The 26794-nt window shown below is 37.5% G+C and overlaps 1 protein-coding gene across 2 annotated transcripts in view; it reads right to left on the bottom strand.

Moving 5' to 3' along the window:
- Positions 1 to 26794, bottom strand: part of bcan (brevican) — a 34117-nt gene that overhangs the window by 2181 nt on the left and 5142 nt on the right. Inside the window, exons 2-14 of one of the 2 annotated variants that reach the window (XM_059339156.1) lie at positions 18496 to 18578; positions 16489 to 16881; positions 15277 to 15451; positions 14286 to 14413; positions 13240 to 13533; positions 11519 to 12478; positions 8470 to 9231; positions 7594 to 7815; positions 5767 to 5871; positions 5509 to 5667; positions 2215 to 2297; positions 1275 to 1419; positions 1005 to 1187 (exon numbers count right to left, since the gene is read on the bottom strand). In XM_059339156.1, coding sequence (XP_059195139.1) covers positions 1005 to 1187; positions 1275 to 1419; positions 2215 to 2297; positions 5509 to 5667; positions 5767 to 5871; positions 7594 to 7815; positions 8470 to 9231; positions 11519 to 12478; positions 13240 to 13533; positions 14286 to 14413; positions 15277 to 15451; positions 16489 to 16881; positions 18496 to 18578 — 3692 coding nt within the window. Of the gene's footprint in view, positions 1 to 1004; positions 1188 to 1274; positions 1420 to 2214; positions 2298 to 5508; positions 5668 to 5766; positions 5875 to 7593; positions 7816 to 8469; positions 9232 to 11518; positions 12479 to 13239; positions 13534 to 14285; positions 14414 to 15276; positions 15452 to 16488; positions 16882 to 18495; positions 18579 to 26794 lie in introns of both variants that reach the window. The other variant, XM_059339155.1, reaches the window with a different exon arrangement.

A 26794-nucleotide genomic window follows, 5' to 3' on the forward strand; every position in this document is an offset into this window, starting at 1 on the left:
TTAAAAGTTGAATTTCTCTGATAATTTTTTTTTTTAAATTGGAATAAAATGGAATTTATATTTAAATACTTTTCAAGTGCCCACAAGTGTCACAAATGTTGTTATAAAAACAAACATATTGTACGTATTGTGTGTTGTACGTATACATTAATACGTGTGTAAGGGGCCAAAATGGGACAAATTTATTAATAATAAATATTTAGTTAAATAAGATTAAAAATGAACAAGATTAAACATTTCTTATGGTAATTGCGTTATTACTTCATTATATTCCATATGGTTTAATATGCATACTAAAGTCATGTTTAAATTATAAAAATATGAGATTTTGCTTTATGTTCCAGCGACATCACTGTAATCATCAGTTTGATGTAAGATACACAGTATTTAGACCTTTTATTTTTTTTTTCAAGTTTGAACGAAACATTGAAAAACGAAGGAATGTAGTAATGCTTTGTTGCTTGCGTTGCAAACACTGTTAGCTGACTGGCATCAACAAGTGGCACATTATAATGTAAAGTGAGACAGAGTGCCACGCGACATGGATACACTATTTAGTATCTAAACTAGTGCTCAAAAATTGGGGGGGTTACCCAGAAAATGTTGGTGTTGTTTTCCATTAAAACAAAATGTATCAAAAATATAGTAAAGACATTGACAAAGGTAGAAATAATCATTTAACCTGTATAAATCTCAAACTTTACCTCTAGATACTCAACCAGCCTGATTTTATTGCTTCTCAAATCAGCACAAAACAGTTTCCAGCAGAGCTAACATAATACTCAGGTGTTTTAATGATCAATGAGCCTTTCAACACTATAAACGTGGATTAACACAATGTGCCACTGGAACACAGGAGTGATGGTTGTTGACAATATATAATAGATATTTCATAAGAAAATCAGCAGTTTCCAGCTTTAATGGTCATTTACCACGTCTAGACTATGTATGTCTAATAATGTAATTTATTTATTTATTAGTGTATGTATTTATATGGTATTTACTTGGGATGCAGGTAACCAAAGGATCCTCCCACTGGCCTCCAGGCAGGCACCTGATCACAGGGTTCAGCTTCTGCACAAAGCCCTCCTCACAGTAGTACCGCACCTTGGTGTTGGTCTCGTAACGCAGCCGCTTCTTCCCAAACACCTTAGCGTTGTGAACTTTGGGAGGCTCGCCACAGGACGCTGTTAAATAGAAGCTCTTTCTTTAAAATCCCAACCACCAGTTATAAAATGAGACCTGATAAAGGGGTGCAGGTCAGAGTGACTCACAGACGCCCTTCTTGCAGGTGTAGGACAGGTGGTAGTTGCACGGCACGTCGCTCCAGCGGCCGCCATCGTGCCACACCATCACCGCACAGTCCTCGCCAGACAGGAAGTAGCTGTCAGGCTGACCTTTGTACCAGTTCTCATAGAGCTGACGGACAGAGCAGAGAAGAGAAATCCAGTCGGGTTAGATCTTTTACTAAGTAAAAGTCCTGTATTTAAAACTTAGTGAAGTAAAAGTACAAAAGTATCAACATCGGGTGGTCCGTAGCGTAGTGGGTTACACAGGCGCCCCATGTGCAGAGGCTACAGTCCTCGCTGCGGCGGAGCCGGGTTCGAATCCGGCCTGAGCTCCCTTTGCCGTATATCCTCCCCTCTGTCACCCCCTTTCTATCTGTCTCACTATCAATAAAGCCTTGAAAATGGCCAAAAAAATATCTTAAAAAAAAAAAAAAAAAAAAAAAGTATCAACATCAAAATGTATTTAAAGTATCAAAAGTATTCGTTATGCAGAATGGACCCAATTACATTGTTTTATATATTCTAAATATATTATTGGATGATTAATATTGATTCATTTGTGAAAGCAGTATTTCAATTTCCTGAAGGTAGGGCTCATTTAACTATTTACATGAAAAACTTAATTATGAGGTTTAATTTAAAAATAAAAATAAATCACTTACAAAAGTAACTAAAGCTTTGAGCTAAATGTAGCGGAGTAAAAAGTCTAAAGTTACATAAAATGGGAATAATAAATATGCTTTGTTACATTCCACTAAAATCTTTTTGAGTACTAATTTGAATGTTTTAATAATCTGACAGCTGATAAAATGACAGAAACTATTAAACAACTCTTATTCTCTTCTTTGACTGACGACTTAAATCACTGAATTGTTTTATATTCACAACAAACAAAAGTCAAAATAAAGTTGTGACACAAACTGACCAGAGGGTTCCCGTCCGACCAGCGGAAGTCTCCCTCGATGGTTCTGTCATTCAGTCCAATCCACTGATATTCTCTGTATTTGTCTGAAAATAAAATTTGTGTGAGGAGAAAAAAATGAGTGAAAAGTCACAGCTCTTTAGCCATAAACAGAATATTTTGTATATGAGTAAGTTCCGGTGAACACATTTATAGTTATTGCACGTTTCTACATTAGACGCCTGAAAGTGCTTCTCAATTATAAAGAGAAAAAAAGAGACATTTTAATTTTAATAATAAAACTTTTTGTATCGCACCATTCGTAAGCACAAGCTGCTGAAATACGACGACATTTCTCCATAAAATGAACATTAAAAACAGGGATAGACAGCCATAAATAATGGAAAATAAAACCAGCTGAATAATAAGGATGCAAAGGATCATTAGGCATTTAGAGGGATGGTGGGAGAAGTGATCACCGCAAATTAACTTTTTAAACCAAATCACGGCAGGGATTTTTCTAGGTGTTCTTTAAGATCTTGATGGCTTAAGTTGGAGAAGTTTTTGACATTATTTATAAATTCTCAACCAAAGAAAAATGGCTAAATTCAGCACCAAATTTGTGAAACAAATGATATCAACCCCAAGACAGCATGGCAATGGCATCACAAATACATTCTTGTATAATTATTATTATAGATTTATTTATGTTAGCAGCGCTTTACTTTTCTCAAGGTAGGGCGCATTTTAACTAAATAATTCAGTTTAATAAAAAAAAAATACATCTAATCACTTTAAATTGATCGTGTTTTTAAATGTTAAATCTTGACCTGAAAAGTAACTAACCATTGAAATAATTAATAAATATAAATCAAATTAATGAATGAATTAAAATCAGTATCAGTCAGTTGCTGACCAATTGAAATAATCAATAAATATGAATAAAATAAATTGTAAATTAACATCAGTATCAGTGGAGTGCTGACCATTTAAATAATGAATAAATATAAATAAAATAAATAAATAAATTACAATCAGTATCAGTCAATTGCTGACTATTGAAATAATGAATACATATAAATAAAATAATTAACTTAATAAACATTAGTATCTGTTGAGGGCTGACCATTTAAATAATGAATAAATATACATAAATTAATAGAAAACAGTAGCAGTCAATTGGTGACCATTTAAATAATTAATAAATATAAATCAAATAAATAGCTAAATAAACATCACCAACGTTATGTTTTTCTCATGTTAATGGCCTAAAAAACCGAACTAAAGCTGGCAGCTTAATGTAGTGGAGTAAAAAGTACAATATTTGCCTCTAAAATGTGAAGTACAAGTATAAAGTTACATAAAATTGAAGCTCAAAATTGTACTTATTTCCATCACAGTATTTTTAATTAATGTATTAATAATTTCTTTAAGATTTATGACTAGAACATCTTGACTGAAAGTCCTGAGTTGCATCTCTAATAATTAATCTTCAGGTTCCATCTTTCAGATGCACTGTTCACCTGCTATCTCCCCCTAAAAACCTGCAGCCAACAACCCCCAATTCTCTAGGAAAAAATGCTGTAAAACACTGAGGAGCTAAGATCAACTATTTGAGACCAAGTCGAGACTGAGTCAGAGGTAACATTGCGATATTATGCTGCATAAAATATACTTTATTACATTAAATATTCTGGGATTTTGATGTAGTTTGTGTTTGATGCCGAAAGATAAAGACTCAGTGTAGATAATCCTGCTTGAGAAATTCTTCTGAAGTGGATTGTTTTCGTTAAGACGACTCTTTTACACTTGCTTCCCTAACAGTCTGAGTATCAGTGTCTCTATGGCAACCGCCCGCAGAGTCAAAAGCAACCACCGGAGGAATGTCACAACTCGCCGCCTCGCTGCCAGACCAAACACCAACTTCTAAAACCGTGACATTTTCTAGGAAAGAAAACAAAGGAAAAAGGGTTGAAATAGAGGAGGCGACATAAGAGGCCGTTGTTGTGTCTCGTCTGGAAGATTATGGGAGTCCTCAGACCAAACTCATCACTTTGGATTTTTATACAGTCTGAATTGGAGGAATGTGAGAGCCAAAGATTACTAGTTTGATATCTGCTGAAGAACATACGGTCATCCCTGTTGCTCAAATGTTGCGTTCGAGGCCCCCCCGACTCCTTTCACTTGCTTTTAAATCAAATGGTAAAGATTATCTTTCACGATTATGTTATTAAATATATTTCACAGTTGGCAGTGGAAAACAGCTGGTATGCATCATGGAAAACATCCCTCATCATGTAAAAGTTGTTTCCCAGCATCTGTAAACTGGCACCTAACTTATCTTTTTTCAACTTTGACAAAATGTTAACAATTAACTGTTTGCCCTCATGGATTAAATGTCAAATCATTCATAGCTCTGATTTTCAATAGCAAGCCTGAAAGATACCTAATCAACTGAGAATGAGAAACTTGTAATATGCTTTCTGTAAATTGGTGATTAATAATAAAGGAGTATATGTGATTCTAAAACCTGCAAACACCACTGCTTATATAATAACCTTTCAGCAAAATTATTGAATTATTGCTTGCGTGCATCCTGTGGATCTTTTACTGCTGAAAAGAAAAATGGTTAAATTCAGCACCAAATGTGTGAAACAAATGATATAAAAAAAAATTGCTGCAACAGCTTATGCTGATGCATCATAATGTTCTAAAGCCTTACACAGATTTATGCAGACTGTTTTGTATATTCCAAATGTATTCTTGTATTATTATTATTATTATTATTATTATTATTATTATTGTAGATGTATTTATGCAAGCAGCGCTTTAATTTTCTCATTTAAAAAAAAAAATCAGTTCCATTAAAAAATATATCTAATTACTTTAAATGTAATGCATTTTTTTTATGTTAAATCTCAACCTGAATAGTAACTGACCATTGAAATAATCAATAAATATAAATAAAGAAAATAAATAAATTATTTAAAATCAGTATCAGTCAATTTCTGACCATTGGAATAATTGATAAATAAAATAAATAAATAAATAGTTAAATTAACATCAGTATCAGTGACAAATTGAATAATGAATAAATATAAAATAAATAAATTACAATCAGTATCAGTCAATTACTGACCATTAATACAAACCATTAATAAATAGATATAAATAAAAAAATTAACATCAGTGTCAGTGGAGTGCTGACCATTGAAATAATGAATGAATATAAATTAAATAAATAAATAAAAATTAAATCAATAAAAATCAGTATATCAATTGATAAGGACGAGAGGAGGTGTTCTTCAGGGGTTTTACCGTTGATGTAGTCCTGCTCCTCGGGGGTCATGACAGAGAGGAGATGCCCACCACACATGCGACAGTGCTGCTCAGCCGCCTCCCAGCTCTGCCTCTTGGCAAAGTGACGATAACAAAAGCTCTGAAACTTCTCCCAGCCGGGCTCACACACCTCCACGTCTGAAAAGGACAGAGACAGAACAAATCATCAGGAGGTTGGTCTTTCCAGCAGTTGATAGTTAACATGTCTATGTGTTTATAACATAGTCAACACTGAACCTGTCTGGCACAAATCTCCTCCGTAGCCCGGCAGGCAAATACACCTCGTGGATTCACCGTCGACACAAGTGCCTCCGTTCAAACAAGGGTTCTCCAGGCAGGAGTCTGCTGAGATAAATTCATCATTCAGCATCTCAGATATTCAAATGATCTCTTCAAAGTCAAGGAAAAATTATATACCTATATACTTACAACTTATATATATATAACTTATTCTCTTTAGTGTATTTAGCAGAGAAAATGTTCAAAAAAACATTAATCTCACCCTTTAAAGCAGATTTAGATCCTATTCTTCTATATCAATGTTATTTATTTTCCTTATTATGTATAGATGTGTAATGTGCATGAGTCCTGCACTCCAACAAAGAAAATTCAGAGAGGAACATCTAATTTTCAGATTAAATTGCTGTGCATGGAGGCACCAGCAGAGGGAGCTGTTACATCAGGTATGGGACCCCCTGCTCAGTTAATACAGAATTCAGATTAAAAAATGTATTTTATCTGCTTTTGTTGAAGAGCACAATAAAGATTGGGATTAAGAAATGAAATGAAACAAATTGTATTATTTACAATATTAGCACTATATTTCATGTTTGCTCTCCTTATCATTGTATATACATATATTTACTTGTTTTATATATAGTGTTTTTATCTTTACACGTTTATATAAAACACAGTCCTGCAGGGGGCAACAAAACATGTCAGTGCACAATGTAGAAAAATGGTGAATATGAGGCAAATAAAAAAAATATTAATGCACTATTGATAAGTTTGGACATAAAATTGGAGTGGCTCTAGTTTTCCTATAAGCATTCTTTATTTCATGCTTCTGCAATAAAAAAAAATAGGTCATAAGTTTTACAAACAACAAGTCAACTTAAAATAAATAGAAATGCTATTTTAATGTATTAAATATATAAACACTGTGACTTAAAAATAAATTCCATGAGTGATCTTTATGTTAATTTTAACAAATATAGTTATAAACTATTGAAGTTGTAGCTCAATATTCATTATTGGCATACTTTTAACCTTTTATGATTTCTATTTTTTATTGTTATATATATATATATATTATATTTTTTTGCCATCCTTATAAACTTAATGTGCATATGGAATATATATATTTTTTAAGTAATTTGTCGCAATTTAAGATGTTTTGTCTTTGGCTGCTGAAGAATAGAATGCTTGTGCAATAATTTAGGTCATACGTTTTATTCCTTACAATACTCAAATCAACTTGAAATGATTAATATTTATATATATTTTAAAACATGTTTATCTTGTGCTTTAAATATTAAAGCATTGTGACTTAAAAATAAAATGGCATGGGTGATCATTATGTTATATTTTCCCAAAATAAATAAATACAATTAAAAAATATATATAAATTATTGAAGGTGCAGCTAAATGTTACTGATTGGGCTAAATAGCATTTTTTTTACCTAAATTATTTCTATATTTTTCTTTTGTGTCAATCTTATAAACTGAATGTGCATTATGGGAAAAAAAATAATCTAAGGAAAAAAAGTAATTAAAGATGTTTTGTCTTTGGCTGCTAAAGAATAGAATGAGTTCTATGTTTCTCTTATGTAACCCAGTGAGGAGATTCCTGTTGTGAGTTTACAGTGTGTTATTATTCTCTGAGAATTAATTCAGAATGGGAAGCTAATCTCTCTTTTGTGCCGAGTCAGCTTAAGGTGTCAAATTGCAGCGTACGTTAAATCTCTCTTTTCTAATAAAGATGCTTCCTCCCCCCTTCTGATTATGCTAACACCAGCTGCTGTTTCTGTTTTGTGCAGAATTTTTTGGATGTAGCAAAGGTACCTGAAGTGCCTCCTGGTCTTGCAGCGGACACTTTGGCGGTGGGCAGGGAGGCGGCCATGGCGGGGTGCTGTGGGTGCACGGTGGGAGCAGTGATTGTCACGTCGCTGCTGTCGGCTGTGAGGGTCAGACTGCTGGTTTCCTCCTCCTCAGGATGCCATGTGCAAACTTTAACAGGAGGCTCACCTGTGCTGGTCTCCCCTTCACCTCCCTCTGATCCGTGTTCTGTTGAGACAGTTTATCACATGTTTTCAGGTTATTTATTAATGCAGACAACTTTAGGTGGGTTTACACAAAACCCATGACTATACTCGTGCTGCGACCTCTATAATCAAAGAAGGTGAGCCATGATGACCTCCTATTACGACCTGCTTCTACCACAAAGGTAAATATCTGTAGGTGTTAGCCTTCAGAGTTAAACTGAAGGAGACAAGTTTCATCTTTATGCTCTAATGGGACCTCACCATTTGATTAGGAGCCAAAACCCGCTGCGTTCTGGTTCATTTCCTTTAATTGGGTTGGATTGTGGTCGGTTTACAATCAAAGTGGTCTCAGACCGGTTGCTTTGGTCCACACCAGAGTACGATTGGAGCGTTCACAAGTAACCAAAAGAATCGAACGGCACCAGAGTTTGATTAAAACAGACTAAACTTTGGGATGAGAAAGCGTCCTAAGAGAGTCTAACAATAAATGCAATGTGTCGTTATCTGCAAAGTGTTGGTATCTGCAATGCTTTACTCTTCTTATAACTGTAGCCAAACTCACAGCTCTGTCTAATTCAGGTTTATCTTTTTGTAGCGAGCCGGAGCTACCAACATTTCAGACATCTTTCAAGCCTGCAGGGTCGAAGTGTTTGATGGACTAAAACTTTAAACTCACCGTCGTTGCTGCTGCTGGTGATCTCGACCACAACATCCTGCTCCTTGGAGACGTCGTCAGACTCCTCCGCCACAGGCTCGGCGCTGTATTCCAGATCAGAGCGAGACTCCTGCGGTGTGGAGGAGGACGGCTCTGGTTCCCAGCCAGGTGTGAGGGTCAGATGAGGGATCAGTGTGATTTTTACATCTGGCGGAGGCGGTGCATCAGTGGCATCCTCACCTTCACTTCCCCCAGACGTGTGCTCTGTTAAGAGAGCTGCATTTGTGGACAGGACTCCTGGTTTCACCTCTGGGCTTTCTCCTGACGATTCACCTGATCCCTCTCCAGCACCTCTCCCTCCCGGGTTACTCTCTGTGATATTTTGGGTTGTGCTGAGGAATACTTCTGGGATTTCTCCTAATACCTCCAGCTCAAGTTTGTCCTGGATGTCCTCCAGAGGTCCGGCCCCAGATGAAGTATTGCTTTCAGGTATGAAGGTTATAATCTCTGGGGAGCTGGCTTCAGCCTCCACAGAAGCAGGGGACAGGGTTACAGATACAGGGGACGTCAACAGAGTGTCCGGATCACTGTTTAGGACCGGAGCGTTCACACTGGAGTCATCTGTGACGCTGATTACCTCTGCTGTCGGGGAGTCCTCACTATGGATGTGTCCGCTATGTTCGGCTGGATCATCTGTTGCTGCCTCCTCATCCTCATCATCGTGATCCACTGGGATGGACGGCGCCGCAGTCACACCTCCATGCTCTGGGGTGTGATCGTAACCTGCCAAGAGAAGGAAATTAAATAGTATTATATGAAAAAAATTAAAATTAAAAAGCAATGTAGACAGAGCCCTTAGGAAGACACCAGGCTTTGATGCCAATTTCACATAATGGCAAAACAGTAGAATTCAATTTTTTCTGGGTCTGTCTCATGACATCACTAGGGACAGAAAGACTTTCTCCCATAGATTCCCATAGAAAAGTCTATAAATCAGCAGATTTTTTTTTGTTTTTAATGTTCCCCCAAAATAAAGGTTATTTGTTAACATTTTAATTCTCATTTACATTGTTGTAGTGACTCTTATGCCTGTAGCCCTTACCCTCGCTTAGTGAAATGCTTGATCTGCAGCGAGAAACTGGCAAATTACATTCATTATAAGGCTCAAAGAAGTGGCTCCAGATGGATTTTTCTAGCCAAAAATGACTCTTTTAATAAAAAAGGTTGCTGGCCCCTGGTCTTAAAGAACTGTAAGATTGAATTGTTTTATTCGACTTTTAGCAAAGCACTAAACTGGAAGTCCTTGATGCAGAAGTAAAGCGGAAGATCTGAGTATTTTTTCTGCATGGACGTCAAACTTTTTTGGCTTCATGTGCCACTAAGCAGAAACAGTATAGACTTAGAGAAAATTAATTCCTCTCATGCATCACTTCGAAGTGTGTGATGGTGTCTGTCTCTGCAGAGACCCAGCCGTCTGCCTGTATTTTCTCTTTTTTTTTCGCCATTTAACTGTGTTTGGGATGTTTCTTAGCTATGAAAATATAAAACTCAGTACAGAAAAAAACTCAAACATAATGAGATGAAATGCAAATTTGACAAAGCTTGTTTCAAAACAAACGTGGATCTCACTTTTGTTGAGCTGGAAAGGAGGGGCCAAGTTTGAAAGCTGTGTTTTGACACAGTAAGTGACAGCTCCTGCAAATGCCTTTAACCTCTCTTTTTTATATTTAGGGGGAGAAAGCAGGTCAGCAGAAGATGTCACATAGAAGTCTTGTACATCATCTGAAAGCTTGAACCTGAAGAATCATTTGAGATGCAGCTCAGTACTGTGAGTCAAGTTTTTCTTATATATATATATATATATATTTGTAATATTAATGAATTAAATTATTAAATTAAGATACATCATGATATGAATATATGAAGTCCGTCCACATGTTCAATAATGTCTAATAAGTTGTTGCAGCCTTCTTTCGGTTGATACTTATTGTTACGTAGATTTGGTGCTTAATTTTACACCTTTTAAACACTTAGGGGGAAAAAAGTAAAAAGTCCCACCAGAATATCACATTAAGACACCAAGAACTGAAGTGAATAACAGACAAAATACTGCTGTGATTTCCATTTCAAAACCCTGGAAAAGGTAGTTCAATTGTTTGTTTTCAACATGTTCGTGTAGCGCTGCGGACTGCCAACACCGACAGGTACTAATGAATGTCTTCATTTTTATACATATACACTAGCGCTCAAAAGTTTGGGGGTTACTCGGGGTCATTAAAACAAACTGTTTTATTCATGAAATGGGTTACAAAATGAATTGAAAATATAGTAAAGACACTGACAAGGGTATACTGTAAATAATAATTTTAACCTGTACAAATCTCCAACTTCACCTCTAGATACTCAACCAGCCTGAGGAAGGATCATTGTATTGCTTCTCAAATCAGCACAAAACTGTTTCCAGCTGAGCTAACATAATGCTCAGGTGTTTAAATGATCAATGAGCCTTTCACCACTATAAATGTGGATTAACACAATGTGCCACTGGAACACAGGAGTGATGGTTGTTGACAATATATAATAGATATTTCATAAGAAAATCATAAAGTCACTTAAAACATTAACAATGTCTACACTGCATGTCTGTTATTTTCATTTTAATTTGTTTTGCTTTTTTCAAAAATAAGGACATTTCTAAGTAACCCCAAACTTTTGAGAGGTGGTGTACATGATTAATTTATACATTTACATACAAAAATGTTCATACTTGAGTTACACATTCTTAGTATCCAGACAGAATTTCAACAGTAAAATAAACTAAAAGTCAGTGAGAAAGTCTTAGTTTTCTCCATGGTCAGTGTTCTTATTGGCGGTTCGTTTTTGTTTTCCATGCAAGCAGCAAATATGTGCATTATCAGTGTTTGTATACAAATAACTGGTCTATTGGGAACCAATGTCAGGGTATGTGAGTTCATCTGACGGGGATGGAAGGGAACTTCAGATAAAAATGGTTTGGAACCACTGGGGACCCTCATAAATACCTTAAATTTGATATTCACTGTGTGCCTACCTGAATCAGACGTAGGGAGCAGTTCAGAGGTGGCAAAGGTCTCCACACCAGCCAGACTTTGAGTCACTGAGTTTTGTGTTTCCTCCTCCAGAAGAGGATTTACACTCTCCTCTCCGGACTCCTCTTCTGTTGGATGGATCTCAGGCGTGCTGTGATCAAAAGCTGTCAGGGGCTGCAGGGTGGTGGCGTGAGCATCTGTTTCTGCGGTGTGCACTGAAGTAGTCACTGCTGATACCTCGTCAACAGAACCAGTGCTGGCCTCTTCTGGATGCACCGAAACGTTGTAAGAGGCGCTGGAGTAGAGGAGCTCAGCCTCGGAGGCGAGAGCCGGCTGGACATCTGGAGTGTGGTCCTCTTGGAAAACAGGGAGATCGCCCTCCTGAGGAACTGCCGGAGAGCTGCTGAGGATCTCATCTGCATCCGCTCCAGATGTTTCAGTAACAGCTGGCGTCACAGAAAGATGATATTCTGAGGGCTCTCGGCTCTCTGACGTTGTTGCATCAGTTGTGGGTGAAGTGGAGTCCTCAGCGACAGTTATTACACCATCAGCCTGTGGAGAAGTTGTTGGAAGGGTGTGAGACTCTTCGTGGTCTGGGTTTAGGTTTTCTTCAGGTGCTGGCTGATAGGACTCTGGGTACCTGGCCTTCTCTATGACGTCCCAGGTACTCTCTGGTGTGGACACATGCTCCTGATGCTCAGCTGGAGGAGTGACGGACTGATAAAGGACACAACCCGATGTACCAGCCTGAGCCTCCGCTGGATCCTGCTTCACAGGATTGGCCGTCTGGGCATGTTGGACCTCTTCGCCCCCCTTTGCCGTCACCCCGCTCAGGCTCACCACCTCTGCCTCCTCCTCCTCCACTTCTGCAGGATTAGTTAAGAAAACAATGTCCTGGCCAATGTCCTCTGGCTCAGTGGAGAGAAAATCCTGAGGAGATTCCGTGTATGGGCCGTTATAGCCTGGAATAAAAGCGCAGAGTTAAAATATAATTTAAAATATCCAAGGATTTGATTAGATCTGTTCCTAATGCCACTAAAGGAAACATTTGTTTGAGAAAATAGTTCATTTGCAGGTAAGAAAAAGGAAATGGCATCAAATCAAATCAGATCAGTCACTAATACTTTGGCCACTCTTAACCTGCTGTTTACATGTTTTTAGCACCACAAGTTCTTTGTTTTAAAATGTGTTGTTGTTGTTGTTGTTGTTGTTGTTGTTGTTGTTGTTGTTGTTGTTCAATGTAAGGTGGAAATAAGTGAAAGAGGCAAGACCATAAAACAAACAATTAGTATGATATGTGGCATTACGCCACCTCTTTAACTAACGAACACTTTTAAAATAATAACAATGACAAAATATTAATAATAATAATTATTATTATTCTTATTATTATTATTATTATTATTATGATAATAATAATTATCATAATAATGAGGATGATAACAATAATAACTATAATATTACAATAATGATTTTAATTATAATAATGATGATGACTGTGATAATAATATTATTGATTATAATATAAATAATAATGATACTGATCTTAATAATAATGATGCTGATCTTAATAATAATGATAATAACAACAATGTTATAATAATAATTATAATTATAATTATTATTATTATTATTATTATTAATAATAATATTATTAATAATAATAGTATTATTAATAATAATAATAATAATAATAATAATAATAATAATAATGTCCTCTTACTCCTGAAGCAGTAGACGTCGTGTTGAGTGTGAGCCTCGGGGAAGCCCGTCTGGTTGCTGTAGCGGTAGACAGTTCTGACTCCAGGTTCGCCGCCTCCACAGCGCTCCCTGGGGGTGACGATGGGGTAGCGCACGCTCCCGTCGGCCAGCCAGCCCGGACTGCAGAGGTTCAGGCCGTCGTTCCAGGCTGCGTACAGCTGAGCCGTGGTGACCAGCTCGGCCCCGTGGCTCAGGCAGTAGGCCTTGGCCTCCCAGAAGGTGAAGCGCTGAGGGGCGGAGCCATGGAACACCTCACCTTTACAAAAGGACACAGGTGTCAGGTTGGGATGATGTTTTGATGAGTTTTGTGCTCAGCATGACTCAAGTTACCAATCAGGTAATCAATTGTGGGTTTTGTATCAGCATTAAAAAGTAAAAAGTACTCCTTATGCAGAGTTGACCTACTCAGATTGTTTTATATATTCCAAATATATTATTAGATTATTATTATTATTGATGCATTTATATAAGCAGCATTTTTATTTAAATCTAATTTTAACTACTTAATATACTGTTATGAGGTTAAAAAGTGTTTTAAAAAGTCTTCACTTTAAATGTATCATGTTGTTTTACTCTTTTTACTAACTTGTTAGTTCTAATCCACTACATTTTAGATGCAAGTATATTTTAGAGTACTTTTTACTCCACTGCATTTAGCCGACAGCTTTAGTTACTTTTCAGGCCGAGATTTAACATGTAAAAATATAATCAATTTAAAATGATTAGGCATGTTTATAATTTAACATCTTATTAAGTAGTTAAAATGAGCCCTAGCTGGACTACAGTAAAATGCTGCTTTCATAAATGCATCAATAATAATAATCCAATAATATATTTAGAATCTATAGTACTTTTACTTTTGATACTTTAACTTGTAGTGGAGTAATTTACTGCAGTAAATCTGAATAATTCTTCCACCTCTGATGATAAAGACACACAAGTGTCCCCATGAGGTTGCAAAACAATAAAAAGTTAGTAAAAGTTAGAAATTCCTTTTGGTTGTCTCACCATTGATATTCTCCACGTAGCAGTAGACGTCATACAGCTCATCGGGCTCCAACAGTCCGTAGTTTCTCACTCCCGGCAATCCATCCATGTCCCCAAAGCAGCCCTCTCTGGGCATCTGGATGGGATATCTGTGGGGAGAAATGTTGCACAGCACTGAAACACGGAGCACCTCTTCTGTCATGATGGCAGCACTCCAAACACTGCGAGTGTTGGTGTCTGATCAGATGAGTGGCTCTCAGCTACTGGATGGTCTGATGTGCAGATGTACAAGGCATCTATCCATCAGCCCTCCAAACTGACAGAGCTCTATAGAGTAGGCCAACCCTGAAGTTAGCATCGCCATGAGGTCTATTCAGAATTCTCCTTTTGGGATTTTGGATCATTGCAGAATATAAGCTCCGTGCCAAACACACGTTTCTGATGCTGACACGTTTTGTTCAGCAGGATAATCCTCACAGATGAACACCACGTTTATGATGTTTGAAGTGTTAATGCAAAAGACAGAAGTAAAACGTTAAGCTATAGCAAACGACTGCACGGCTGCATGACTTCTACGTTACTATAGATTCTCTCTAATAGTTTATTAGCAGAATTTACAATCTACAAGAGTTTGCAAGAGCAATGAAAAACACAACTAGAGGCTGTGAGGAGGACTAGAGAGAGAGTTGCCGTCCGTGTCCGGCATGACTACGTTTTAACAACCACTGTCGTCTCATTTAGCCACTTGTTAGCAGCTGCAGCTAAGCTAACAGTTAAAAATTTAAAAATTCACCAGTTGGGGTATTTACCTACGTAATTTATGCTGTATAACAAAATGTGAACATCTCTTCAGCTCGTGTTAACCACAGACTTTATTTCAGCTTCTAACCACCAACACATTCAGAAGAGAGTCTCTATTATAGATAACACAAAAAGCTGAAGAGGCCACTCGATCCCAGTGTTGACTGATGTGTCCTGTGTGACATTGGGCTGTTTCCTCTCAGGCGCTCACCTCACTGAGTGGTCCGACAGCCAGCCTGCGTCACACTGCTCGTATCCACTGTGGTAGGCGGCCAGGAGCTGCTCTGGAGTGGCAATTTCAGCCCCGATGTCCTCGCAGGCTTCTCTGGCTTGTTCGAAGGTAAAAGCATAACGACTGGATGCATCACGGTAATGGAAAACCACCCCTGTAAAAAAACAACAACAACGTAAAACAACAGCTTTATAGATTCTGGGTCATGTTTTATGTGATCATTCTGCAAAGAAGCATTCGGGGCAGGATGGCATGCAGGATGCAGGATAAGTAGCTGTTAGCAGTTATGTTTTCAGCTCAAAGTTTTGCCAGTTAAAAGCAAAATTCTGACTTTTTTTGCTAAATAAATGTGATTACATCATTAAAGTCAGAGGGTCCGAAGGTCGCGACAAAGCCTCGGTATTGGACGAGTTGGGATGAGAATGTGATGGAAATTTTGAGGGACATAAACATTAGAAACATTATTTTGTTCACAATAATTCAAGAAGACAACTTAGGATGTTCAACCCTTTGAACCGCAACATGCCGTTTCAGGGCACTTTTTGCTCTTTTTTTACATTTTACTGTGCATTTCACTTCTATATATATTTATAGCTGCAGGACTATATATATAGTCCTGCAGCTCTATTGAATCAGATTGTGCCACAAATTGTAAATATTGAAGTATTTCCATGTTTCCAGCCTCTCTTGTCCACTCCTCTCTGCTCTGTGTAAACAGATTTTCAGTGAATATTTGTCACATGACCGTTGGTCTCACCAGAATCAATCATGGCTTCAAAGTGTCGCTGAGGAGCAGAATTAAATGTTTTTAAAAGGATCTAGTTAATATATATGGTTTATTTTAGGCATCGCCCTAAATGACACATACAGAATAAAGTGATTCTGACAGAAATATCCCTATTTTAAGCTTTGTTTTGGTTATTTTTTTCTAACAGAAACAGTCATAACCACTGATCCGTTCAAGGACTGTTGGAAAGTTCAAATTCTGATGATAACGCCTGTTTTACAGTTTCTTTCTACGATGGCAATCTTTTAAAGAAAATACATACATTTGGGGTTCAGAGGGTTAATACTGTAAAAACTCTGCAGAAGGAGATGCAGAACCCTTTGCTTAGTCAGAAGTTCTTGTTATTTTGTTTTCAAATGAATGCTGGCAAAAAAAAGATTAAAAAAAAAGATTATCCCTCTCACCTTTGACCTTGACCTGAGCCACGTCGTCAGCGTCCTCCAGGCCCTGCTGCACCTCGCAGCGGTAGAATCCGGTGTCGTTCTGCCTCAGGCTCTCCAGCCGCAGTGTGAGGTCGGCGGGGGAGTAGGCGTAATTGAGCAGCGAGGCTCTGTCTTTGTAGGCCTCGCTGACTCTCACCCTGTCGCCTCGGGCCACCAGGATCTCTGTCTCCCGGCCGTGAGTCAGTACACTCCATTTGACCCGGGGGAGGGAAAGCACGGCGTGGCGCCCGTTGGTGGAGGGGGAAGGCGGTGGGTGGGCCAGAGACACCAGGCATGGTAATGTCAGAGAGCCACCCAGCACGGCCACCACGGGCGGGGAGGTCGGGATGGTCACCTGGAGAAGCTTTGAGTCATCTGGGGAGAGAAAAGCTTTAAATCTGGGTAACATTTTGACAAATGTATACATTTTTCTGGTCTGATCTGATGGATAGCACTGCCTAGCTGAGCATTAAGGCTGGAAGCAAAGGTCTGTATGAAAGCTCACATAATAACATGATGGATTGTGGTTTAATCCATAAACAAACAACGTAAAAGCAAAAAATGTGTAGTTTTAGAGGGAGTTATGATGCATTTCTGCCTGGCATCCTCACAGTATGAGCTCTGCAGGAAGTCTCTGCACACAGCTGTCTGATAAAAAAAAGTATTTCCCAATAATGTCAAACATTCCTTCGCTTTGATACATATACTTCATGTCCAAGACCTGACATTTGTAGGACATTTCAGTAGCATTAGTGACAAACATAAGTTACATACCATACATGTATTTACCAAAATAAAAGCCTCAAACCACAGCTCTACTCTTAAGCACAGTGCTGCGATGTGTAGCAGGAATAATATTTACAGTACTTACCATTTTAATTTAGCATATTTCACTTTTACTACTTAGGAAATATCACTAGATTTGCAGTTACTGTATTAGCAGGTGCTATCATGCTCACAAGAAACACTTTTAACCTCCTTTCTCCTCTCCTCCTTTTCCCTTTTTGTAGCGCAGCTCTGCAACCAGTGACTGAAGCCAAAGCTTGACATTTCATATCAGTGTTGAACCAACAGCCAAAAACTTTAATTAGACAGAAGTGATTGATCACTCACAGTGTAGCTATGGGCATATATATACACATGCTTTTTGCAGCCTCATGGCACAAAATTACTAAATTATTTTTCTGCTCCCCTGCAGAGGTCAGTTATTTAAGGTTAGAAGTCTTTTACTCCTGCAGACTTTCTGTTTCCCCAAGCCCATTTTGCTTTGTATAATATATATATTTACATACACAAAATGTTCTGTTTTTCTACTGAGCTGTTTACATGTCAAATGAAAATTTATATTCCTCTAATATTCCTGTTAAAGTGCAGCCATGCATGTAGTTTATCACATCAAAATATCAAAGGTGGTACAGCTGGATTTTTGCATGAAAATGGGATTTTTTTTGACCGGTGGTGAACTTGTAGGACCGTGTGAACAAAGCCTCCCTCTTTCAGTCATTCAGCCACCTTCTTGAAAAGCTTGCTGTTACGATATTTGCACATATAGATAAAAAACCTTTTGGCATCAAAGTCTCAAATAATAATTAAATGTAGATGTGTTTTCTTCCTTTGGCCATGCATCTCTACTTCAGCCTTGCAAACAACAGCCACAGCAATTCATATGAACCATATCATATTGAAAATAATAGTGGAATATAAGTGTGCATGCAAACGTGACTAACGTTATAATAAATCTGGCAATAGTCTCCATACAGCAAAGCTGAAGGAAGAGAAATTCAGCTGTGTCTGTCTGGTTTCCTGCTGGGACACTCAGACATCCTTGAAAACGGCCTCCAGAGAGTCCGTGTCAGCAAAAACAATGAGCGACAGGAAATGATTAAACAGCACCCTGCTGCTGTTAAAAGTCAGAGGTCATGTATGATTTAATGGAGAGGTGGATGTCAGCGGTGAAACAGAGAAGGTGGAGAGGTGGAGGGGGTGTACCTGACTCCTGGTGGTGGGTAGAGGACGACGGCGGGACGAGGAGACAGATGGCACACAGCAGCACAGGTAGAGGCACATCCAGTCTGTGGGAGGGAGGACAGGGTTTGTACTTCACTGTGACAAGAACCTCTGGACTGCAGAGTTTAGTTATAAAGAAAAGCAAGTAAGTAAGTAAGTAAGTAAGTAAAGTTAATGTATATAGCACTTTTCACAGATAAAATCACAAAGTGCTTTACAGAAGATAAAAAGAAAGAAGGCTCTGGGAACATAAGACAATTAAAACACAGTTAGTTTAGGGGAACATAAGACAATTAAAACACAGTTAAAACACAATATAAGACAGAATATTGATCTCAAGATAATAAATGACTCACTTAATGCCAAACAACAACCTAATTATGAAAAATTATATGAAATATTTCCACTCAAGGTTTAAAAAACAACAACAGATTAACCACTAAATTAGTACACCAAAACAGCAAAGAAGGTCAGAGGAGCCCTTCAAGGAGCAATGACAACACAATAGCGTAAACATCGACTGTATACAGAAACCTACTTCAAGGTTAGGAGTTTTACAGTAAAAAAAATATTTTCTTGTGAGTGTACTTTGTAGATACCAAGTTCAGCAAAAGGGTGAAATCAAAACTCTGACCTTCCCAGAACGGCTGACACAAAGTGACAAAGAATCAAAAACACAGAACATATTCAGACTGAGACGCTGATTTATTAGTTAGTTAAGTTGAGACTCTCTCACTCTCTGACCCAGAAAAGAGGATTCAGACACTAACTGCAGACAAAAACACACATATTGACTGAATTCTCTGAGCCATTCATCAAACTTGGAGCAGAAAGGTGGCAAGTGGCCGACTTTCATCAAACATTTAAACTGCGACTGGAGTAAAAGTCAGTGAGCCGACATCAGCAGATCCTCTGCAGGAAAACCGATCGGATGATGATGTTATCCATCATGTGGAACGCTGTGAACACCAACTATCCATCCTGCTTTCACTGCCATTCAGAAACATTAGCAGAGTTTTAGCGCTGTGTTATTTATTTTCATTGCTGTAGACGAGTCTTTCTCCAGGATAAAGTATTTTATTTTGTTCTCACATTTCTGTCTAATTCTGACTTGTGTCATATTTTTGTTTTTTTCTGTCTGGAATTGTTTTGTGTGTGAGTTATCCTGGAACTAGTTGAGTACTTTGTCAGATGGATATGGAATAATCGTTGATAAAAACAACAAGATCTCCTACCTCAACGACAGAATAGACCGTTTGTCGATACCTATGAGCGCTTAGCAGCTCATGGTAGCGTCATTATACCTACACGTAAGGCTCATGGTTGTAAAAAAGGCTGCAGGTTCTCTGAATTTAGGCTACAAAACCAGTGACTTAGGTTTAGGGCAAAGGACCTCCTGTTAGACATTATAAAGACAGTTCAAACAGTAAATAAATGTATGTAAAAGTCAGAAGTTATGTAGTTACCAGGGCGATGTGAGCCATTGAAGTTAAGTAAAAAATGAAAGATACCTAAAAAGTCGATTGCTTTCACGTGGGATGGGAGCCCCGTTCTCCTCAGTGAAAGTCCGCCATTTATTTGGTATTCAGTAGATGGCGTCTAAAAAGTAAATATGAGTTGTATTTTGCTGCCTGTACAAATGCCATATGTTGTAGTTTTTGAGAGGAGACCAGTCTGGATAAAAAGGTTATAGAAAAAAGACAATATTCATTTGGGCTTTATTATTTTGTTTAGGTAGTTTTGCAATATTTCTGCACAAAAATGGAATTGTTAAGGCTAAAAAATACTCCACAAGAACAGAGAAATGACAACATCTGGGCAGAACTTCTTTCTTGTGTGGTATCTGAGAACTATTGTGTGATTGGTCAGAAATTTGAATTTGATGTGTGCTGCAGTGGCAGGGTCCTATGAGGACTTCCCAAGAGTTTCTCGTGAAGTATGAAATGTATTTTTTATCATTATCATAAATGTTTTTGTTTGTTTTAACATATTCAAATAAAAAAACAATCAATTAATCAGATGTCTGTCTGCAGACGTGATAGCATCAACATTGTGCAAAATGCATTCACTGAAACTTTACAAGTGTGTAGTTCAGATCTAACCGAAGGCTGGTTTTAAAGATGGGCATCAGAAGGTTTAAGCCCCTGGCATGATTTGGTGTTGCAGCTGGCGTGCCGATCCCTAGGTGGTCTTTCTTTTAAAGATACATTTTAAGTCTCAGAGAGGCTGAACCGGTTAAATAAAGATTACATTAATAGATAAACAGTTGTGATGAAGATTTTTGTTTTGCTTACGTGAATCAATATTTATTTCAGGTTAAATTTAATGCAGATTAGGTCATAATTCAATCAATATTCAAAATTTTATAACAACTGCAGTTTGTCCACTGAATATCCTGAGACTTTGGAAACTATTTATTGTATTAAATACATAGAAATGAGATCATTTAGCGTGTGTGTGTGTGTGTGTGTGTGTGTGTGTGAGAGAGAGAGAGTGAGAGAGAGGCAGACAGACAGAGGGACGGACAGACAGAGGGACTGTCTGTGTGTCCTTGGAGCTTTCTGCTGCTGTGAGTCAGACTTCAGGAGCTGCAGAGCGTGAGCTGAATTCTGATTCCCTCAAAAACTCCCCGGAGGGTCGGCTGAAGCCCAACCTCCAACTTAACTAGATTTACCATTATTACCACTCCTTTCATCCTCTGATACACCCACTTTCACTTCTTTTTCCTGCCCTGTTTTTCTTTGTTTTATTGTAATACTGATTAAAGCATTTTTTCGGCTTGGTGATAACTTAAGTTCTTCAACAACAAACATGCTGACCAACGATCTCAAACTGTGTTCAGAAAGACTTTGATCCACTGCAAACATTGAAGGGTCCAAATGTTCCTGAGAGGAAAGATTTTTTTTACAACCTGATGGTCACTGAACTGGACAAACGTTGCAGCCTCTAAATGCTGCCACCAAGAAACGTCTGACTCCAAACAAGCCTCAAACTCTCAACTCACCTTATTCTACTGTGTGTTGAGTAACTGTCACTATTTCACCTTAAAATAACTGTTGTGAGGCTTTATAGTACTAGTCTTGTACTGCACAGCACTTTGTCGTATATCTGGGGAAAACGATCCAACTTGTTTGTATTTCTTTAAACCAATCACTTTGTTTTATTTGTGTTTTACACGGTGTAGGGAACTGTATGCATGTGTATACAGGTGCATCTCAATAAATTAGAATATCATGTAAAAGTCAATTCCCAGTAGTTCAAGTCAAATAGCCCCAACCAAGTATTGAGTCATATAGATGGACATACTTTTCAGTGGCCAACATTTCCATCTTAAACATTCGTTTTAAAATTGGTCTTTTGTAATACTCAAATTTTTTGAGACACTGATTCATTTAATGTAAGCCATAATCATTATAATTAGAAGAAATTAAATAAATTAACACATGAAATATTTCTTTCTGTGTGTAATGGATGTATATAATGTGTTATTTCCACTTTTTGAATTGAATTACTGACATAAACTTTCTATGATTTTCTAATATATTGAGATGCACCTGGATGTATGTACAGTACCAGTCATAAGTGTGGACACCTTCTCATTCAAGGGTTTTTCTTTTATTATTATTATTATTTTATTCTCTACATTGTAGATTTATATTAAATATGTCAAAACTATGAAAGAACACATATGGAATAATGTAGCAAACAAAAAAGTGTTAACCCTTGTGTTTTCTTAGGGCTCAAAAATGACCCGCCATTATGTTTAACCTAATAGGAAACCTCCTTAATCATCTTTTTTCAACTACGATGACTTTTCCTAGAATGACCCCAACATGAGGAAAAGTAAGTCATAGCCTTTTTTCATATTACCATGAAAGCTGTACGCCAATAGGGTTCAAATCTTGTCTTAGGGGTCATTTTTCACCCAGCAGCTATAAAATAATTTTCATACCACAAAAAACATTAAAAAAAAAACATAAAAACCATACACACATGCGCCCAAATACAATTGCTAAAAATGTGTACACCTATGCAGTATGTTTAGCAAGAAAAATTGTAGTAGTAATAGTCTTTAGTAAAACAGTAACCCAATTATGATAGGTGTGTTGTAATTAAAAAAAAACATGTCGATTCCACTGATTAAATCCAGTTTTTCTGCACTGTAAGAGAGAAACCCTAGATATTCACACAGTTTGTGAAGTTAATTTCATCATACAAAACAGATTTGGGTTTCAATATTCAATCAAGCTGCTTTATTTAAGAGTTTTAGTGAAGGTGGGAAATTTAACACATGGGTTAAAGGAAAATGTTTTTTATATTTTTGATTTTATATTTTGCTTTGATGCTCTCAAACACATTAAGAAGACAAGAAATTCCACAAATTAACTCTTGATGAGGTGCACATGTTCACTGAAAAACCATCCAGGTGATCAGTTCATGAATTTGCAAAGTTGTCATCAAATCTAAAATACGAAACATATTCTGGTTTGTTTTACACTTTTTTGTTTATACCCTAAGTCCATATGTGTTCGTTCATAGTTTTGATGTCTTCAGTATTAATCTACAATGTTGAAAATAATAAAAATAAAGAAAAAACCATTGAATGAGAAGGTGTGGCCAAACTTTTGTGTATATTTAAGGAGCTGCGATGGTTCCTTTGGTTGACTCCTTTTACTCCAGTAGTTTGTGGTGCCCTCTAGTGACTGTGAAGGCTACCAAGCAGGATGTGACGTGTGTCGACGAGTGTGGAAGCAAAAGGGGAAGTATAAAGAAGAGGTGGATAGCGTTCATGTCCCATGTGGAAACAAAAGAAAACAGTTGCCCTTTTTTATACTGCACTCCAGAAAAAAGTGCCACAATGAACTCTCTCTCACGGAGCACCAAGTTTTGTGAAGCGTTTTTTGTTCACCTGCAGGAACAAGATCCAGACTTTTATCTTTTATAAAAGGAACCTGAGAGGAGCAGGGAGGACGAGTTCTGTCTCTGCTGAGGCTAAATGTAAAAAAGTCAGAAAGATATTACAATTACTGTATGTCAAAGAGTGCCTTAAAGTTGAGATGTCGAATGAAGGAAAGTTTGTTTTGTGGGTCTCAGCAGAAACACATTTCTAATCAAAACAGGATTAATAAATAATCACCCAACGGTTTATTTTAATGCCTAAATTTGGCTCCATCCCTCCTAAATGAAAGCTTTGTGAATCGTTTCTTGCATAGACAGCTGTTTAAATCACAGCTGTATATGTGTTTTGAACTTATTAACCGAATCTACGTTCATTGATCAATGCTGCCACTCTGTTCCTGTTTCAGTAACGCAGATTCCTCTTACTTGTTACAGTGGGCAGAGAAATCACATCAATCAAAATATACAAACATCGTTGATTTCCTCCCATGAAGCCGACATGAAAACTATTAAGTAAATCAGTAATTTCAGTAAATTTCTGCTGTCCAGCTCACAGACAGACCGGGAGCTTTGATTGATCAATTAACATGCGGTAGATGAGTTCAATCACACATACCGCAGAATATTTCTGTGATTTAAACAGCTGTCTATGCAGAAAATGCTTCACAAAACGCGTGACCAGCAAAACCAGTATTTAACCACTATGCATATAAAAACAATGATGGTGAAGATCTGCATGTCGTGCTGTTTCTCTGAGATTCTGAGATTCTACAAACTCGGCAAAATTTTACTGAGCATGATTTGATTACTGCCGGACTGAAGTGAGAAGCATCTTCCTGATGATGCGTTCCACTTGCTCTCCTATTAACCGAGCATTGGTCGCATAAATGACATATATTAGCATATTTTCCCAGGATCACTCAGTCCCCCCATCACGCCTCTGAGAAATCCAGACTAAAGGATCGCGACTTGAAACGAGAGGGGCGAATGTTATCTGGAGTAATGCGGTTTCATTTCTGTGCATCCTGTTTTACATCACCAACAAAAATGTTTTTACTTCTGGTAAGTGGTTACTTCACTTCCAGCAGAAACATGCACTTATTTTACTGAACTATGTACCTTTTTTATCTTAAACCTAAGTAGTTTTGTTGCCCTAATTTAACCAAATCTGCGACAGTTTCACAATTTCACAACGCCATGTTTAAGTATGAGTATGTGTTGGTATCCTACTACCAGTAGGGGGCACAATTTTCTTTTGGGTTGTATTTGACTATAGGACTAAACTACATACATGATCGTATGGTTTGGAGGACTTTCCAGGTGTTTTTCATTCTTATATTTATATTTTGTTGTAATTTGTTTTCTCTTAATTGACTCTCCTCTTAAATGTCAAGTCAAGTCAAAGTTTTTTTCTAAAGTGCATTTAAAACAACTGACCACTGACATAAGTGCTGCAGAATTCATCCTCAACACAAAAAGCAACAGACACAAGGTAAAAGAAGGTTCTACAGTAGCAGCAATATAGAAACCACAATGAACAACACATCTATTTCATTCTTTCATCTAAGTTGTTATGTTAATATAAATTAAGCTTTAATAACAAAAAAGTCTAAAAGGCAATGTCATCCAGCTGCACACATGATGGGAAGTTTTATATTAAAGGATCCCAAAAGATGTAATTTATTACTTCAGTGTGAGTATTCGTGATTTACTGGAGAAACTCAACTTACTGAGTGTGCAGATGGACAGCAGGAGGTTATAAACTCTTATAAAACTTTACATTTCAGCTGACCACAGCAGCTTTGATAAATGAACCCCCAGATCCCGAGTTTAACTTGGTGTTTGCTTCCTGTAATTGCGTTTTTCCAGCATCATGTTTCAGTGGCTGAGCCCCACACAGCCGTCTGCTGACTTCACTGCAAATGTCTGCAGTCGAGCTGCAACCAGTAAGTAAAAAAAACAATTCCACTTTTTGTGTTTTTGTGGCTGACGAAACACGGTTTGTCAGCTCATCCAGGAACAAACGAACCAAAACAAACAGCAAACAGCTGGTGAACTGCCATCGAGGTCGCCCACCTGTCAGCACTTCACCTGTAGAATTAACAAACAGTTCACCTGCAGGAACTAAATCCAGACTTTTTATCTTTTATACAAGGAGCCTGAGAGGAGCAGAGAGGACTGGTCTGTCTCTGCTGAGCTAAATGTAAAACAAACCCCGACAGATATTACAATCACTGTATATCTCCCTTTGACTGAAAGGAGTATTAAAGTTGAAATGTCGAATGAAGGAAAGTTTGTTTTGTGGGTCTCAGCAGAAACATTTCTAATCAAAACAGGATTAATAAATAAGCACGGTTTATTTTAATGCCTAAATTTGGCTCCATCCCTCCTAAATGAAAGTTGTAAAGACAGAAATGGTGCTTGTGGTAAAGCTGGCCGTCCGAATCATTTTACTGAACAGAGCTGCAGACTGCTAAGTGTCTATATCTATCAGATTTAAGTGTGGAAACTCAAGCAGCTGCCACATGCTGCATATGAATGACATGAATTTCGACCTTCAAATTACGTGCAATGCATACACCAAAATCCAATTTATGTTATGAGGTTTCATTAAAAAAAATGTCTTATCACTTTAAATTTTTCATGGTTTATTTATGTTGAATCTTGACCTGAAAAGTAATTAAACCATTAAACCAGTTTTTATACATTTTCATACACATTTTTCAAACAAAAATCCATGCTTCCAATCCACCAATTATAAGTTTAATTATGTAGTCGTCCAAGTGATTAGTCAGCTGTAATGCATGCTGTTAACTGGAACATATGGGCATGTGTCCACAACTTTTGGCCATGTTTTGCCCTCTTCATTGTCACAATGGTGTTATATAAATTGAAATTGTAGTGTGCACACAGCTGTGGAGGAAAAATAATCCCTTAAAGGAAATCCTTATAGACTTAATATTAAAAAAAGACACCTAGACATACTTATGATACTTTCACTTCTTTAGAAGTCTGAAAAGTTTGAATACAGGAGACAGTTAAAGGAACACTCCACCGTTTTTTCATATTAAAACATGTTATTCGGTCAAGTAAGACGAGTTGATACAGACCTCTTGCATCTCAATGCGTGCACTCAATCACCCTGGCGTGCGGCGCCACTTGGCTAGCACTTAGCTTAGCCCAGTTCATTCATTAGGATCCAAACAGATGGACAGTTAGAAGCGACCAAACTCCTCCACGTTTTCCCTATTTAAATACAGCTACACGAGTAGTTAAACAACCAAGTATGGCAACACAAAATAAAACGTGGCGCTTTTCGAATCGGATAAAAAGGAGAACTATAATGTATGGCGGAATAGCACTTGGGAGCACTTCGACTCGG

The sequence above is a fragment of the Centropristis striata genome, chromosome 8 (assembly GCF_030273125.1).
Source record: "Centropristis striata isolate RG_2023a ecotype Rhode Island chromosome 8, C.striata_1.0, whole genome shotgun sequence".
Classification (NCBI taxonomy): Eukaryota; Metazoa; Chordata; class Actinopteri; order Perciformes; family Serranidae; genus Centropristis; species Centropristis striata.